Genomic DNA, 19574 nt, shown 5'->3' with positions numbered 1-19574 from the left:
ATTATTCCTCAGCCTTGGTGGCCGCCTGCCACTTAGGGACATGTCACCACTGAGGCCAGTGAATGGCTGCAGCAGTGCATGTAATCAATGATGGTGAATGTCTATCTATATTTCAAACACTTTCTTCCCCAATAAATTTTCATTTGGTATTGAACAACCCCTTTAAAGAGAAAAAGAAAACAAATGGAAGAAATAACCACCCAACAACAGCGATTGGACAAGTATATCACTGACAATGTCCCACCTCAGCCAGTGATTAGCTGAAGCAGCATCTCCTGCCATTTCTTGTGTGTCAAGCCCAGACGAAGGAGCAGAGACCAGTAGGGACCCAGTAAGCATCAGAACGGCATATATCAATAACTGCTGTAGAAATTTTATGTACAATTTTTTTTTTTTATCACACATATATTAATTAGTACTGTATAAATGCTATATACAGCTTTAACTGTTTGTAGTCAGAGCCGCAAGAACTTTTGATAACTAGTGGCATCTCATGCTCTTAAACTGCATGCTACAATGGATTATGGGAAAGTGCCAGGAGCATGGCCAGAACTACTTAACCAGACGTTTGGGAGCAAATCCTGCAATAAGGCCTTGTTCACATTTCTGTTTTTCACTGACACATTTTCTGCAGACCCATGTACCCATTGATTGTAATGTGTTTTTTTTTTATATATCAGTACTTTTTAGTGACCATGGGTCAGTGAAAAAAAATCATGAAGACATGCACTAATTTGATCTGTGATGTGGACCATCCCGTATTTTCGCTTTATAAGGTGCACCCACCAACCCCCTAAAAAAATTTTTTTTAAAATGGCAGTGCATCTGAGGTCTGATGAAGAGTGGGGATCTGATTTTGGGGTGTAATGAAGATGGGGGTCTGATTTGAGTTCTGATGAAGATTGGGGGTCTGAACTGAGGTCTCATGAAGATTTGGGGGGTCTGATGAAGATTGGAGGTTTGATCTGAGGTCTCATGAAGATTAGGGGTCAGATTTGGGAGTCTGATGAAAATTGGGGATCTGAGGTCTGATGAAGATTGGGGGTCTGATCTCAGGTCTGATGAAGATTAGGGGTTGGATTTGGGGGTCTGATCTGAGTTCTAATGAAGATTGGGGGTCTGATGAAATATTTTCTTCTCATTTTCCTCTCTAAAACCTAGGTGCGTCTTCTAGAGCAAAAATTATGGTCGCTATTTCTTATTATTGTGCTGACAATTTATTTATTTTTTTCAGTTACAACACATTACCTAATCCAAGTGATAGATCCTTTTTTTTAATAATCTACAGGATCTACTAACCTGTCAGGGTGCTGTTCAGACCTCAGTAATAGTATATGGTTGTGCAGTGAATGGTGGGAACAGTACTGACGAGAAGAATGCAGATGGACATAGAAATATAATGCAGGTCAGAAGCTACTTATCCATAGGGTGCTTTCAATCCTATTATTTATTGAGCGTCTGGGAAACATAACCGCCATCTGACTTCTGCCTTTACCATATTGAACGCCTTGTTACCCAATTAACCCTGCGATTGTCAGGGGCAACAATCAGCAGGAAAAGGTTAGCACTGCAATTTAGGGTAAGGTCAGAAGCAGTGTCTGTGAGGTGCTAATTATGGATATAAAGAGAAGCTCTGTGAAAGGGTTAAACATAAGAGAGTATTTGCTGAGCAGATCTCAGGGCGGACAATTATACAAGCAACACTAAATGAGAATTAATGCAAAAAGAAGCTTCAGAGCTGAACAGATCGCAGGCACAGAAATCTCCACAACCTGTATAATATAGAAATGCAGCACAAAAAAACTACTACCAAAATAAAGCCTAACCCGCCCAAAACACTCCCTTGCACCAACAGAACCCCCACTGCCTAGTGCGTCCTCTCTCATCTTCTATAGCTTCCCTATGGAGTGATCTGCTTCAGATTTGAGGCCAAAAGTAATGTCATTTGATAAACAGATGCAGATGGGGCAACAGAGGAGGGACTCACACAGGAAAGGGCCTGCACGGCAGCTTGAATCTGGTACATATGTTACTGAACAATACGTGAATTAATATAGAGAGAGAGCTAAACGTCCAATGTGTGCAACTAACCAAATTATTCCTGCTTCTAATAATCCACACGTAGCCTAAATGTTCTATACCATGCGGCAAACACAAATAAGAAATGACCAAAGACACACAAGACTTTATACAAAATCTACATGTATCCTATCACGGAGGGGTTTGGAGGGGTGCAAGGAGAGTTTTAAAGACAACAGGACTGGTTAGAGTGAACATGGGCCCTAAGTGCCAGGTTATTTCTGAAGAAATAATCTACAATATATGAGCGTGACATTAGTGTAGGTGGAAAAAGGATGAGCATGTCTAAGCCAACAGGTTGCCAAGCCACCATAGGATGCAAAATGAGTGTGGCCAGAACAGTTTAGTATTTGCACTTTCCACATATGCTGTAGGGAAACAGTGTTTGGCAAAGGCAAAAGAGACAGCAGAGTCATGGGTTTCTTGGAGGAAAGCTATTTCAGCTTTTAATGTATGACATTTTTGAGAAAGTGTCTATTGGCATACTTTATGAAGAGTGGATAGTAACTGCATCATTAAAGAAGGGACATTTATGATGCAACACGCTACTCCTCAGGTAAAGGGGATATGTAACTCAAGGGGCAATGACAGAGATCAAATTAACATCACATAAATACAGTAAACCTCAAAATTAGTAATGCAAGGAAGCATTAGTCAATCGAAAGAGCGGTATAAGTCTGGGGATAGCCTGGTAGTGGTGGTTAGGAAGCACTGTGAAGAGAGTCTTTGCGTTAGATGTGATTGTGCCAGGGTTGCAAAGGGAAGGCATCAAGTGCAGATCAGATAAGAAAGTCGTGGACGCAGTGGCATGTTGTACGGGGCACACATTTTTAAAATGGAGGTCTATGAAAAGATGGGGGAAATCCAGTGACATACCTGGAAGATATTCGGGCAAAGCATTCGGGCACTGCTCTGTGCTCAAGGTAAAAAGGCGTGTGGCACTGGCATCAGCACCACGTTGGAAGTCAATGATATGTGGTTTGTCAGGTGTAAGTCCAATGTATTGGCTGATAGGGTGGTGGTGGAGGATTTGGGAGTTTTTTACTTTCTTTTGGCATCCGTATAAACATAGATGGCACTTTTTTGCTAGCCGGTCATGGAGCTTGGTAATCACACATATTCCTCTATAGATGTCAGGAAACATCCAGGAGAATATATATATATATATATTTTTTTTACTGCTGCTTCCTATTTGCTAAAATGCAAACTCTCACAGAAGAGTACTTTACCTCACTGGGATTTACAATCATAGGATGTATGTCCTACTGAAAAGAGGACAACAGAGAGTAAAAAGTCTGAGCACAGGAGCCCAGAGAACAAGGAAGAGTAAAGAGCCTAACCAAAGAGGATTTTCTGATCTCTTGCATGAAAGCAACTTTTTGTGTAATTTACATTCAAATTGGAAGTGACTGCAGTGAAAGTGGCGTGTATGACTGCATATTCACTCGCTCTGGATACAAAAGTATTTATCAATGAGTAATATCTTCTCAGCGTGCATGTGTATGGGTCTTTTTACAATAACACAGCTGGGCGTTGTACTAAATTATAAAGTAAAAAGGTAAGATGGTCTGAATCTAGATACATTATTTGAAGCAGTGAAAAGCTTGAGCAGAAGAAATGAGAGACTGAAAAGCCTAAGCAGAGATCAGAGTTTAAGCAGTCTGTGCAGAGGAGGCCAGAGAGTAAAAAGCCTTAGTAAGGAGACCAGAGAGTAAGCAGAGGAGATAAGAAGGTGAAAGGTCTGTGCAGAGGAGACCAGAGCGTGAAAACCCAAAGCTGACAACCCCTTAGATTGAAAAGCCTAAGGCCCCTTTCACACGAGCGAGTATTCCGAGCAGGTACAATGCGTGATGCGAACACACTGCGCCCGCACGGAATCCGGACCCATTCATTTCGATGGGGCTGTGTACATGTGCTTTGGTTTTCACGCATCACTTGTGCGTTGCGTGAAAATCACAGCATGTTCTATATTCTGCGATTTTTATGGCCACATAGAGGTAAATGGAGCTGCGTAAAAATCGCATCCGCAAGCAAGTGTGGATGTGATGCGTTTTTCAAGGATGGTTGCTAAGAGATGTTGTTTGTAAACATAATATTTTTTTTCACGTGCGTGCAAAACGCATTAAATCGCATTGCAGCAGCGCGATATAAATTAAACAACTGAACGCGATCGCAAACAAAACTGGACTTGCTTGCGAAATCTAACAGTTTTCACTGAATGCATCCGCAACGCATCCGGACATGCTCGTCTGCAAGGGGCCTAAACAGAAGAGACCAGAGAGTGAAAAGCCTGAACAGAGTAACCAGAAAGTGAAAACCTGAGCAGAGAAAAACAGAGGGTGAATAGTCTAAGCAGAGGGGAGTGAAAAGACTGATCAGAAGAGACCAGGGAGCAAGAAATCTAGCAGAGAAGTGTGAAAAAAGGAGACAGTAGAGTGTAATGTCTGAGCAGAAGAGACCAGAGAGTGAAAAGTATGTGCAAAGGAGATAAGAGGGGGAAGAAGTCTGTATATTAGACCAGAGGGTGAAAAACTTGAGCTAGGGAGACCAGAGAGCACACCAGAGAGTGGAAAGCCTGGACAGAGGAGAAAACGTCCTGCCCTCCTGTTGAAAAATGTTTTTTTCTGTAATTTATATTTACAACTAAAGTGACTGTAAAAATGATGTGCATGACTGTATATTTACTCATTCTGGATACACAGGCATTTGTCAATGGACCTGCATTGTCCAAGTGTGTGAACGTACATGTGCATGGGTCTGCTGATAAGAATACAACAGGGCATTGTACTAGCAAATAATTACCGAATAGAAGAGGTAAGACGGTCTGTATCTCAATGCATTCATGGATATATATGAATAGAAACAAAACAGATCAGACGCCATGCATTCTCTGAGATGTGTCATAGGAGGCCATCAAGGAGCAACCAGTCATGCAAGAGGACACATGCGCAAAGCGAGCACAGTGTGAGCCGGATACTGCCAAGGTTTATAGGCTGAGGGTACCAATGTGATATATCCAGTGAGTTAAAGGATGTGAGTCTACATAACGCAGAACTGGTAGACAACTACGTATGGATGTTCAGCAAATAGTATTTATAAAAGCACAAAATGTTAATACAGAAACACTGAAGACACCATGACTCCTGGGTCCCACTGATCTTTGAAGTACCCCAAGACTTCACTTATAGTAATAATCAGCAGTGTTGGATGGAAGAGTTGTTTTGTTACAGGGATTAGAAGCAGGTCAGCTATGCTAGAGGCAAGTGAGCAGCTAGGCAGGAAGCTAGGGTGGGCATGGTAGCAATATATAATACTAACCTTTAGGGGGGGTCAAGGCAGCTGTGGTCTCTTCTAAAAATCAAAAACATTGTTTATTAGGGAAACAGAAATACCCAAAAAAACAGCTGAAAACTCACATTTAGAAATTCTTTCTCAGTCCCCTCAATGTCTCCAGGTTCCTGTACCAAATAAACTGCTCACAGCAGGAGGTCACAATCGACAAGAAGTGGTGCCGACCACTGCCCACATGCCATGAGCTAAAACCACTGTATTACTCCTGCCCTCATTCATGTCTCCTATGGGTCACTCCATCTACTCTCACTTCTATATTAGATGATATGGAAAGCAGATGACTACAGGAAAAAGATACTGAACAGTCAGGAACCAATGAGAAAGTCCTGACACCGGTCATTAAAAATATCATACAACATAATCCCTTAATCTGTTATTCCTGAGACTGGAGAACGAGCAAACAAAAAGGTGATAAAAGAGGGGACAGAACGTGAATATGAGCAGATAGGAGTAGAAGACATCATGACAAAAGCAGCAATGATGAAGGAAAAAAGCAGTCATCATCCCTGAAGAGGAAGCACAAGAGTTAAATGTGAGGTGACACATGAACAGGTCATCTATGACCCATCTGAGTGCCACAAACGCAAGAGAACAGCAATCCAGGACCTGAGGACACATAATCACATACACACAAGGAGCAGGAAACTACCAGCAGAAAACTATTAGTTACCATCTTCTAAAATCACAAAAATGGACACACAAAGGTCAAGACGCGAACAGAAGAATTATGGGTAAGTGGTAAAATGGACACTCAGTGCTGGAACAGGGGATTCACAGGGAATAAAACAAGACAGGGGGATACCGTGTACTGACCTTGCAGCAAGGGTGAGCTGGTGGACTGGAATTTTTCTACAAATGGTAGGAGATACGGGACGGGATGGGAGTGGGGTGGGGGTGGGGGGATAAAAAGGGGAGGTGTTTACACAACAGAATTATAAAATCAAAGAGAAATAAGCAAAGCAAAAAACTGTGGTAAGACGCATTCTGCTTCACACTCCAAGTACCTACAAGATATTGACTTCATAATACAGTATCAAACAGCCGCAGCAGGTTATTTCTACTTATGAGGAACTCCGTAGCAATGACTATGTGAGGTGTCTGGGGGAAACCTGCTGCACAGACCATTCCTGTGTGTGGATGAAGGGATTCTGTAATGTACTGCGGACACACAGCTCACGGGTGAACAGCCAGTGGCTTCACCAACGTAAGACACTAACCTCAAAGGTGCTTAACAATCCTTGTCTCTTTCAGCTTCATGACGAAACACCAGGACAGTAAGCAGCGATGCTCGGCAGGACAAATGTGGAGGTCACTATTTAAACGACTCTGCACAAATGCATTTACTTAAGATGGGGACAAGACATGAGATTTGTGCGCTATAAACATGGGGTGCAATCGACACGTACCAGAACAGCAGCGGTGTCCTGTATACACCCACTGTAGCCACATTACTGATATTATGGGGAGCAGTTACAAGTAAATATTGAGGTGTAGCACATGTACACCTCCACACCCCATAACCCAGTGATTCTACGATATAGGACCTGTGGCTGATACATTAATGAGATCAGAACCCTGATGGACCCTATATGGATATCATCTGGATAATTCAACCCTAACTAAAAGAAAAAGAAAAAAAAAAACACAGGTGCTAATACCCAGAAACAGACAGATCTGTAAATACGCACAGTATACACATGATGTACATACAGGACATGCATGGAGAATACTACATGGATATCTTGGAATCTACATCCCACCAAGTAAACATGAGAATTAACCCATCTAAGCGCTGATAGAAGATCTGCCCCAATCCCTCCAGTTCAGTAATGGGGGCACATTACTGAGCACCATGGTGTTTATGACCGAAGTCTAACACTCAAAGTCTTGCTGTGTATTCCGAATCCACATATCTGTTCTCTATGGATAACGATCAGGAGGCCCCATAAGGCAGGGATAAGATGGACAAGTCCACCAGACTGTGAGACGTCAATATAACCATGTTCCGCTATCAGCCACCAGAGAGATCACTCCAATAAACCACAAACAAAAGCCCAGATACATTATATGTGTGTATTATATGAGGAATGGAGAGCAGCAAGAGCTGCTAATATCCAGCATGAGATAAGGTCCCTCATGTCTAAGCCTGGGAATAAATTACTCTTTTATACGGGATTTCACCTGAAAACCTCTTTCATCTATTCAGCTCCTTCCCCCAAATTACAGCTCACTCAGCCCTGACCGGATCTATCCAGCACGAGCTCCACTTCACTGGGCCTGTTAGCGGCGGTGTACGGTAGTGGACAAAGACCTCAACAGGCACAACGGGGAAATGCTGCATATCAGTAATGGCTTCCTTTCAAAGTGGTAGAAATCATCCAATATGTCTGCTGTCTCTGGAATCACGTTCAGAGTTTAGAGCAGACATCTGTAAATGTCAAAAATCCCCAGGATGCTACACAGCTCATCGTGGACCTTGCCTAGCTCAAGACTTACCAAACAGAATAACGCTGGCATTGCTGTGTCCCAACCGGTTCATGGCCACACATGTGTAGTTCCCATAGTCTTGTTCTGAAACATTGAAGAATGTTACACGAGAAAATGTCTCTCTGTTCTCCACCTTCACTCCTTTCCTGGAGTCGCTCAGCCTGCAAAATACAACAATGCTGTCAAGTTTCAGCAATAAGACCCTGACCTCCTACTTCTATGTGCATCTATCCTGCCCTCCTACTTCAGTGTACTTCCACCCTGCATCCTACTCATGTCTGCTTTCACCCTGTACTTTTATTCTTGTCTGCTTCCACCCTGCATCCTACTTCTGTGTACTTCCAATCTGCATTCTACTCCTGTGTGCTTCCACCCATCCCTCATAGTCATATCTGCTTCCACCTTGCCCAATTTCTCTTGTGTGCTTCCACCTTGCCTTCATAGTCATGTCTGCCTCCACCCTGCCCACTTCCTCCTGTGTGCTTCCACCCAATATCGTACTCTGTGTGCTTCCACTCTTGCCCTGCACTCCTAGTCCTGTGAGCTTCCACTATGCACTTTTACTACCGTGTGTCTAACCCCCCACTCCCTGAAATGTTACTACTGTGTCCCTCCGTCCTATCCTTATACTCCCATGTGCCCCCAATATGCCTTTTTACTCCCGGTTGCCTCAGCACTGCTTTTTTACTACCATGTTTCTGAACCCTGCAATCATACTACCATATGCATCCACCCAGTCAACCTACACCCATGTACCTTCATCTTGTCCATCTAAGTAACTCCCCCTAGTCTGCTACTACAATAGCTTGACCACCTGGTCCTATTTCACTGGCTGGGCCGGAAGTCTTACCTTTTGTCTTCCTTGTACCAGAAAAATTCAGCTGTAGGGACAGCCAGCGCGTCACACTGCAGAATCCCTTGATGGCCCAATGGAACACCAATGTTCCGTGCATCTAAAATATAGGGTGGATCTGCAGAAGATATGCAACCATCAATAGAGCCCAAGTAATGTGGGACCGATAGTTCAGGTATCACAGTCCAATGACATCAACAAAACACAAGCTACCAGAGCAGCACAACCTTCATATTGCGCAATGCTCGCAAATGAGCAGCCAACTGTTAAGTACATGAAGGTGATAGTAATAGACAATCAATATGCTAATGTGAAAGTACATGAGAAACCGTTGTCACATTTCAGAAACGCTGCACAGCCTCTGAACCAGACATGTGAAAAACAAGCAATAAACGAGAAATTATGAGCCTGAAAAAACCTTAATATGGCTGTAATGTGGGGAAGTGGAGCCTGCACATAATTGTCATGCAGAACACAATGAGGCCCTTACACAAACATCACAACATAACAGAAGTATAAAACATTATAACAGGGAACCCACAAAACAGAGATATCCCAGATTACCAAGGAGAACAGGTACAATCGGCATTCTCTACTATATCAATATATATCTACAGCTTGTATAAGTTATACATCTAGTATAGAGTGATATCGACCATGTTGGTATAATCTGGGCATCTCTTATGTAATGATATAAGTACAGCTGGTGTAAGTTATACATTTTGTATGGTATATAGTGTCAGGTATAACCAGATGATCTTTTGGTATATAAATATATATGTACAGCTAGTGTTAGTTATACATCGTCTTGTATAAAGTGAAATGGACAATACTGGTATAACCTGAGCATCTTCTGTAATATGTACAGTTGCAAGAAAAAGTATGTGAACCCTTTGGAATTACATGGATTTCTGCACAAATTTGTCATAAAATGTGATCTGATCTTTATCTAAGTCACAACAATAGACAACCACAGTCTGCTTAAACTAATAACACACACAGAATTCAATGTTACCATGCTTTTATTGAACACACCATGTAAACATTCACAGTGCAGGTGGAAAAGGTATGTGAACCCCTAGACTAATGACATCTCCAAGAGCGAATTGGAGTGAGGTGTCAGCCAACTGGAGTCCAATCAATGATTGGAGGTGTTGGTTACAGCTGCCCTGCCCTATAAAAAACACACACCAGTTCTGGATTTGCTTTTCACAAGAATCATTGCCTAATGTGAATGATGCCTCGAAACAAAAGAGCTCTCAGAAGACCTACGATTAAGAATTGTTGACTTGCATAAACCTGGAAAGGTTTATAAAAGTATCTCCAAAAGCCTTGCTGTTCATCAGTCCACGGTAAGACAAATTGTCTATTAATTGAGAAAGTTCAGCACTGCTGCTACTCTCCCTAGGAGTGGCCGTCCTGTAAAGATGACTGCAAGAGCAAAGCGCAAACTGCTCAATAAGGTGAAGAAGAATCCTAGAGTGTCAGCTAAAGACTTACAAAAGTCTCTGGCATATGCCAACATCCCTGTTAGAGAATCTATGATACGTAAAACACTAAACAAGAGAGGATTTCAAGGGAGTATACCACAGAGGAAGCCACTGCTGTCCAAAAAAAACATTGCTGCACGTTTACAGTTTGCACAAGAGCACCTGGATGTTCCACAGCAGTACTGGCTAAATATTCTGTGGACAGATGAAACCAAAGTTGAGTTGTTTGGAAGAAACACACAACACTATGTGTGGAGGAAAAGAGGCACAGCACACCAACATCAAAACCTCATCCCAACTGTGAAGTATGGTGGTGGGGGCATCATGGTTTGGGGCTGCTTTGCTGCGTCAGGACCTGGACGGATTGCTATCATCGAAGGAAAAATGAATTCCCAAGTTTATCAAGACATTTTCCAGGAGAACATAAGGCCATCTGTCCACCAGCTGAAGCTCAACAGAAGATGGGTGTTGCAACAGGACAACGACCCAAAGCATAGAAGTAAATCAACAACAGAATGGCTTAAACAGAAGAAAATACGCCTTCTGGAGTGGCCCAGTCAGAGTCCTGACCTCAACCCGATTGAGATGCTGTGGCATGACCTCAAGAAAGCGATTCACACCAGACATCCCAAGAATATTGCTGAACTTAAACAGTTCTGTAAAGAGGAATGGTCAAGAATTACTCCTGACCGTTGTGGACGTCTGATCTGCAACTCCAGGAAACGTTTGGTTGAAGTTATTGCTGCCAAAGGAGGTTCAACCAGTTACTAATTCCAAGGGTTCACATACTTTTTCCACCTGCACTGTGAATGTTTACATGGTGTGTTCAATAAAAAGATGGTAACATTTAATTCTTTGTGTGTTATTAGTTTAAGCAGACTGTGATTGTCTATTGTTGTGACTTAGATGAAGATCAGATCACATTTTATGACCAATTTGTGCAGAAATTCATATCATTCCAAAGGGTTCACATACTTTTTCTTGCAACTGTATATATTGTGGGGTTTTGCTTTGGTAGACAGGGTAGCAGACGCAGTATAGAGGCAATCACAAAGTCTTTAACTTAAACAGTTCGGTGTTTATTCACACATAAGGAAAAACTAAATAACCGTTCACAGTCTTGGTGTTTGTTCACACCAGGCAATGTTCATAGAACAAAATCTTCACCTAGTTAGCAGTTTTCCATCCGTAGTCCACAGCAGGCTTTAGGCCTCATGCACACGGCCGTTGTTTGGGTCCGCATCCGAGCCGCCTTTTTTAAAGCTCGGATGCGGACCTATTCACTTTAATGGGGCCGCAAAAGATGCGGACAGCACTCCATGTGCTGTCCGCATCCGTTGCTCCGTTCCGTGGCCCCGCAAAAAAAAATAGAACATGTACTATTCTTGTCCATTTTGCGGACAAGATTAGGCATTTCTACAATGGCTTCCGTTTTTTTGCGAATCTGCGGACCGCAAAAAAACGGCACGGTCGTGTGCATGAGGCCTTAGGGGCACAAATTCACAGGTCCTAAAACACAGAGACTTCCCAGCTTCTCTGTCAGATGGAGGATAAACCACACCCAGTTGAGACTGCTGGCTGGGTTTTATATAGGCCAAAAAAGACCCGGCCTGGAGCGCGGGGAGAAGCCACCCACCCACCCAGCACTTTGGCTACTCCCAGTAAGAGCTGGCCCGGATCGGCTTTACAGCCATACTAACAACAAAACAGTGTCAGTCAGCTCTAGGTGCCTCTGACACTTAAAACTACAGGCTCTTACCTCACCGAGGCCAGGAATCTTGGTGACACATACCTTCCATCAATGACGGCCCCTTGCGCCTTCCTACAATATATATATAAAAAATAGCAAAAAAGTCCAGGGCAGCACGATCAGTAACCACAGAAAGGAGTGCCAGCAGTTTAGACGTAACCAACAGTCAAAGCATAAATAAAAGAAAAAAGACTGCGGCACTTCCAAATGGTGAAAAAATGTGTAGTCCTTTATTAACCCATGCGACTATCAAAACATTTGCATACTTAATCGTCACTCAACAATTATATAAAATATCATATCTCATCGTGTATAAAACACATTGTAGATGTAAATATCATATTCACATAAGTGCTATGTGCTATTCATATGATACATATCCCAGCGTGAGTTAATATCAGAACACCTCATAATCCCTTAATTAATATATAGTGTAATTATTCTCCAAGTGTAAGAGGTGGTGGCAATGTGTAAATATATATATATATATATACATACATATATAGTTAATCTAGTATAAGTTAAACATCTTGTTTAACATGATATGGACCATAATGATATAAGGCTACTGGCTACTTTCACACTAGCGTTTTTGCTGGATCCATCATGGATCAGTAATAACGCTTCCTTAAATGATAATACAACTGTTTGCATCCATTATCAACGGATCCGGTTGTATTATCTTTAAAATAGCCAAGACGGATCAGTCATGAACTCCATTAACAGTCAATGGGGGACGGATCCGTTTTCTATTGCGTCTTCTATTGCGTCTTGCTCTGCACCACATGGCAAACAGAAAAACGCTTATCGCAGCAATATTCTGCTCGTGATGGGGACGCAACCAAATGAAACAGAATGCATTCTGGTGCATTCTGTTTCGTTCAGTTCAGTTTTGTCCCCATTGACGACGAATAGGGACAAAACGAAAGCGTTTTCCTCCGCTATTGGGATCCTAAACACCTAAAGGGAAAAAAGAATTTCAAAAACCTGCTGCTTCTCTAGATGACCTGATGTTGATAGTAGTGTTAATAGAGTCTCAATGATCTATAAAAGCAGGCACCCTACTTTTATAGACCTTTGAGACTCTATTAACACTACTATCAACATAAGGTCATCTAGAGAAACAGCAGGTTTTTTAAATTATTTTTTTCCTTTAGGTGTTTAGGTATTAGAGCAATCAAATGAAAGTTATGTTTTAACATAAGAGTCAGAAATAGGGTTTTGTTTAGCCTCTTGGCTATTAGTTTTTCTATGTAAGTACACTGGACAACTGAGAGGTCTATTTTCCTGTATGGTTTATGTATGGAGCGCACTGTCCAGAAATCAAAGACAGGACTATACGGTACACTATACTGTTCAACAATCCAATATATCGTGTATAAGACTGTCCTATAACTGCCTCCTGTGCATTAATAGCAGACCCCACCCAGTGCCACCAAGCCACTCACTGATCCATGCCACAAAGACCAGACGCCCCTGTTCAATTCTTATTGCATTGAGTTTTGCACAATCTGCCGCTCCAATCCCTGTGTGACAGATTTGGTGCTTAAAGAAAGGTAGGGATTCGGTCTTCGGAGAGATAAATTTAAAATAGTCAAAATTAGCTATTTCTGCATGGAAGACATAATAGAGAGGACTAGTAATGGTTTCCTGCATAAATAGCAACCTCATAATGTTGTATAGGCCTACGTATTATATTATATGAATAACTGCAATTTTCGTACTCCTCAGCTAAAAATACTCCTCAAAAATGGTAAGAGGAATATTTTTACTCGTCTGGAAAAAATGTAGTGAGACCTCTGATTGTATATGTGCAGCTGGTATTACACCTCCTTGCACATAGTGATATGGTTTCTTCTGGTATATAATGAGATTTTTATATATAATATATATAGTGACACAGTGAGAGGTTTTGTCTGGGAAAACAGGTATTTTCCTCCCAGCATTTGCTGCTGGGCTGGTTTACAGCCAGGTGAGGTCAAATACTGGACCAGATTTTAAGTGCCGATCCTGGTTTTGGCAGCACCTGGCTGTCCTTAAATAGGCAGCTGGGCTCAGAAGCCAGGTCTCTGTATTGGGATCTGGGAGTCTTGTGTCTGGATGAAGGCTTGCTACCTGTTTGGCGTGAAAACAGGATGGTACTGCTATGGTCAAGGACTCTTTGAGGCTGAATTGCCGGATGGTGTGAATTACCACCAACACTGCAAGGTGACTTATATTTGATTATGACTGCTTGTTTTGTCACTTGCCTAAAGCATGAAAAAAAACTAAAAAACTGTTTGATCCAAAGAACTTGTTGTAGCCTCTATACTGTGTCCGCTAATCTTGTCTACCAGAGCGAAACCCCACAATTGGTGGAGGATGCAGGCAAGAGCAGTGAGGTTGGCGTGAACGCTGATATTTTTGGTTTCTACATTTTTCAGGCACGGTTGTATGTCGTACATTAAACCAGCTGTATTACAACCAGCACCCCACGACAAAATGGAAGCTGTTGTGAACGCCCTCATGGAGGCTAATCTGCAGCAGCAAGAGACAAACCTGCAGCAACTCAAGGCTAATAAAGCAGCAGCAAGAGACTAACCAGTTGCTGCTACAACAAGCCATGGCTTTGCAGACAGCAGGAGCAACCCCAAGTGTCCACGGTGCCCGGAAAGCAGTCCGTGCCGTGATTACTAAGATGACCCCTGCAGACGACATCGAAAACTACCTGGCGATGTACGAGAAAGTGGCCATCAGGGAAAAGCTACCCCGTGGACAGTGGGCTGAGGTCATCGCTCCGTTCCTGGCATCCGATTCCCAGAGGGTGTATTTCGACTTGCCGGACGATCAAGCGGCCGACTACCAGAAAGTCAAGGGTGAGATTCTGGCAAGACTGGGGGTGAATGTGTTGGTCTGGGCCCAGTGGGGGTTCAACCCGAATGAGCCTGCAAGACCGCAGTATTATAACTTACTTCACCTCTTGCAAAAATGGCTACAACCTGACGTGCTGAGTCCCACTGCTATGCTGGATCGTATGTTAGCCGATATGTTCTGGAGGGCTTTGCCATACCCTCTCCAGCACTGGATCGGTCAGGTGTCTCCTGGCAATGCCCTTGAGATGGTGGACCTGGTTGAATGCTATGAAGCTACCAGGAATCTAAAGGGGGTTCTGTCGGGAGGGGGGGTCGGAAAACCCGGGAAATCTCCACCCCAGGCCCGGAGATTTGAGCCGATAAAACCCGCCCGGGATGTACCCATCGGTGTCACTAGCCTGGCTATGTAAGGGCTGACTTGGACTCAGGGAGTCTAGTGACCCTAGTAAGGGCTACCCTGGTGCGGTCCGCTGAGTATACTGGCCGGAAAGTTGGGCTGATGTGCATTAACGGAGACTTAAAAGACTACCCCACCGTGCTGGTGTCTCTAATTACGGTGGCAGGTAGATGGACGCTACTTCCCGGGCTTCCCGGTACCGTGGCCAGCTATGAGAGTGACTGATACCAATGAGACAGGGGTAACCCTAGCAGAGTGGCCCAGCTCATGGGGGAGACCAGAACCCTGGGTACCTGAGACCGAATGGCTAGCGGTAGGGGTGACCGTAACTTCGGTGGAAGAGGGGGAGACAACCCCGTTAAGTGTGATGGTGGGAGACGTGGAGGACTTGCCGCCGGGTCCTGAATTGGCAGACCTCAATGTCTCCGGGGAAAATTTTGGTACCACACGTAACGTCAGTACCCAACCCTATCCCGCGCCCGGGAAAATTTGTTAATAGTAGATGGTGAACCACAACAACCTGGGGCAGAGTCAGTGTTTCCTTGTTTTGTGTTTCATCAGGATATGTTATATCGTGTAAAATCAACTACGAGGTGAGCCTATTGAACAGTTGGGGGTCCCCAAGGCTCATCACAAGCTTGTGGTAGATCTAGCCCACCAACACGTTCTCGGGGGTCACCTGGGGCTGCAGAAAAGTCAGGATCGTATTCTACAGCGGTTTTACTGGCCCAGCATATTCAAGGAAGTGGAAGAGTTTTGTAAGTCTTGCCCGACCTGCCAGATAACTAGCCCCCAGCCACATTTTCGTAGTCCCCTAGTACCTCTCTCGATTATCGAAGTACCGTTTGACCAAATAGCTATGGACCTCATAGGCTCAGTACCAAAGTCTGCCAGAGGGCATCAACACATCTTAGTCATTCTAGACTATGCCACTCCCCACTCAGTGCCACTGCGACATACCTCGGCCAAACTCATAGCTAACGAATTAATGGAGATGTTTTCCCGAGTAGGATTACCTAAAGAGGTTCTGACCGACCAAGGGACCCCTTTAATGTCCAAGGTGATGAGGGAACTCTGTAGTTTGCTGCACATAAAATAGCTACGGACTTCTGTTTACCATCCGCAAACGGACTGTCTGGTAGAAAGGTTTAACCAAACAATAAAAAATATGTTAAAAAGGGTTGTGGCTAAAGATGGGAGGGACTGGGACCTCCTTCTACCCTATATCATGTTCGCAGTGGTAGAGGTACCCCAGACCTCTACTGGGTTCTTGCCATTCAAATTGCTATATGGCAGACACCCTTGCAGTCTCTTGGACAAGGACAAAGAGGCGTGGGAACAACAACCCACTCCACATAAAAGTGTCATTTAGTACGCTACCCAGATGCAAGATCGGATAGAGGCAGTGTTGCCTCTTGTTAGGTAGCATATGGAGGCAGCTCAGCGAGCCAAGAGTCGGGTATAAAATCGGCAGGCTCTGGTCCGGATCTTTAACCCGGGTGATCGGGTTTTGGTTCTGGTGCCGACCATGGACAATATGTTCCTGGCTAGGTGGCAGGGGCCCTACGAGGTACTCGAGAAAATTGGAGACGTAAACTACAAGGTACACCCGCCAGGGCGGTGAAAGCCGGAGCAGGTTTACCCTGTGAATTTACTCAAACCATGGAAAGATAGGAAAAACTGTACAGGAGACAGCCCGCGGCCGGGTGTTCTAAGAAAAGAGGTATCGCCCCTCTGTCTGATGCAAGAGAGGCAGCTGCAACAGTAAAAAAATTGCTGACAGACTCTACTCTAAACAGACTCAGGAGGCCAGGGAGTTCCTTAGTCAGAACATGGATGTTTTCTCGGACTTCCCTGGTCGCACTTCCAAAATCCAGCATAACATTGTCACTGAGCCTCAGGCAAAAGTTAGATTAAAACCATACCGGGCACCCGAAGATCGACGACAAGCCATATGGGAGTAGGTGCAGTTAATGTTGCAGCGAGACATCATTGAGGAGTCAAAAAGTGAGTGGGCCAGTCCTATAGTATTGATACCCAAGCGGGAAGGGAAGTTGCGGTTTTGTAACGACTTTCGAAAACTTAACGAGGTTTAAAAATTAGATGCGTATTACATGCCCCGGGTGCATGAGCTCATCGAGAGGTTAGGACAAGCTCGGTATTATTCTGTTTTAGACCTCACGAAAGGGTACTGGCAGGTGCCCTTAATGGAGGCTGCCAAAGACAAAACTGCCCTTATCATGTCTAAAGGGCTGTATCAATAAAAGGTCTTACCCTTTGGTCTGCATGTCGCCCCCCCCGCTACTTTTCAGCGACTAATAGACATCATGCTTCTCCGCTTAAAGTCGGCCCTGTGTGGGTCCTCTATTTTGGTGACGCCTGACTTCAAAAGGGAGTTTTTAGTACAGACCGATGCCTCCAAAGTAGGCCTCGGTGCTGTACTGTCTCAGGAAGTCAACGGGGAGGGGCATCCCGTTGTCTTCCTCAGACGTAAGCTCACCCCAGTCGAGACGCGGTATAGTATAGTGGAGAGAGAGTGCCTGGTTATCAAGTGGGCACTAGAATCTATCCGCTATTATTTATTGCAGAGAAAATTCTGCCTGGTGAAGGTCAGAAATGCCCGGGTCACCCAATGGTTTCTCTCCCTACAAAACGTTAAGTTTTAGGTGGAACACAGGGCAGGCCGGTCACAGGGAAACGTAGATGCCCTGTCCCGGGTACACTGTCTGGCGTGTGTTGACCCCCTCAGGTTTGAACAAAGGGGGGGGGGGGGGGGGGAGTGGGAGTATGTGACACAGTGAGAGGTTTTGTCTGGGAAAATAGGTATTTTCCTCCCAGCATGTGCTGTTGGGCTGATTTACAGCAAGGAGAGGTCAAATACCGGACCGGGTTTTAGCAGCACCTGGCTGTCCTTAACCCCTTTAGGACACAGCCTTATTTCACCTTAAGGACCAGGCCAAATCTGACCAGTGTCACTTTAAGTGGTGATAACTTTAAAACGCTTTGACTTATCCAGGCCATTCTGAGATAGTTTTTTCGTCACATATTGTACTTCATGACACTGGTAAAATGAAGTAAAAAAAAATTCATTTTTATTTATAAAAAAATACCAAATTCTCTACTTCTATAATACATAGTAATACCTCCAAAAATAGTTAATACTTTCCATTCCCCATATGTCTACTTCATGTTTGGATCATTTTGGTAATGATATTTTATTTTTTGGGGATGTTACAAGGCTTAGAAGTTTAGAAGCAAATCTTCAAATTTTTCTGAAAATTTCAAAAACCCAATTTTTAGGGACCAGTTCAGGTCTGAAGTCACTTTGCGAGGCTTACATAATAGAAACCACCCAAAAATGACCCCATTCTAGAAACTTCACCCCCTCAAGGTATTCAAAACTGATTTTACAAACTTTGTTAACCCTTTAGGTGTTCCACAAGAATTCATGGAAAATAGAGATACAATTTCAAAATTTCCATTTTTTTGGGCAGATTTTCCATTTTAATAAATTTTTTCCAGTAACAAAGCAAGGGTTAACAGCCAAACAAAACTCAATATTTATAGCCCTGATTCTGTAGTTTACAGAAACACCCCATATGTGGTCGTAAACTGCTGTACGGTCACACGGCAGGGCGCAGAAGGAAAGGAATGCCATACGGTTTTTGGAAGGCAGATTTTGCTGGACTGTTTTTTTTGACACCATGTCTCATTTGAAGCCCCCCTGATGCACCCCTAGAGTAGAAACTCCCAAAAAATTACCCCATTTTAGAAACTACGGGATAGGGTGGAAGTTTTGTTGGTACTAGTTTAGGGTACATATGATTTTTGGTTGCTCTATATTACACTTTTTGTGAGGCAAGGTAACAAGAAATAGCTGTTTTGGCACCGTTTATATTTTTTTGTTATTTACAACATTCATCTGACAAGTTAGATCATGTGGTATTTTTATAGACCAGGTTGTCACGGACGCGGCGATACCTAATATGTAAAAAAAATTTTATTTATGTAAGTTTTACACAATGATTGCTATTACACTTTTAGTGATGTAAGGTGACAATTTTTTATTTATTTAGCACAGTTTTTATTTTACATTTTTTACGGTGTTCATCTGAGGGGTTAGGTCATGTGATATTTTTATAGAGCCGGTCGATACGGACGCAGCAGTTTTACACAATAATATCATTTTTGAAAAAATTAATAATAATCATGTTTTAGTGTCTCCATATTCTGAGAGCCAATGACGGTTTGATTGGCACTATTTTGGGGTGCATATGACTTTTTGATCGCTTGCTATTACACTTTTTGTGGTGTA

At 43.3% G+C, this 19574-nt stretch overlaps 1 protein-coding gene across 5 annotated transcripts in view; it reads right to left on the bottom strand.

Annotated features, from left to right (window-relative positions):
* LOC121001232 (protein CEPU-1-like) overlaps positions 1-19574 on the bottom strand; it is a 785191-nt gene that overhangs the window by 1380 nt on the left and 764237 nt on the right. For 2 of the 5 annotated variants that reach the window (XM_040432213.1, XM_040432220.1), the window contains 3 exons: positions 8768-8888; positions 7927-8078; positions 5398-5430 (listed from right to left, as the gene is read on the bottom strand). In XM_040432213.1, coding sequence (XP_040288147.1) covers positions 5398-5430; positions 7927-8078; positions 8768-8888 — 306 coding nt within the window. Of the gene's footprint in view, positions 1-5397; positions 5431-6243; positions 6280-7926; positions 8079-8767; positions 8889-19574 lie in introns of all 5 variants that reach the window. The other 3 variants (XM_040432206.1, XM_040432231.1, XM_040432239.1) reach the window with 3 other exon arrangements.

The sequence above is a fragment of the Bufo bufo genome, chromosome 1 (genome assembly GCF_905171765.1).
Source record: "Bufo bufo chromosome 1, aBufBuf1.1, whole genome shotgun sequence".
NCBI lineage: Eukaryota > Metazoa > Chordata > Amphibia > Anura > Bufonidae > Bufo > Bufo bufo.
Note: the sequence above shows the minus strand (reverse complement) of the source record. Positions and strands in the feature narration are given on the sequence as shown.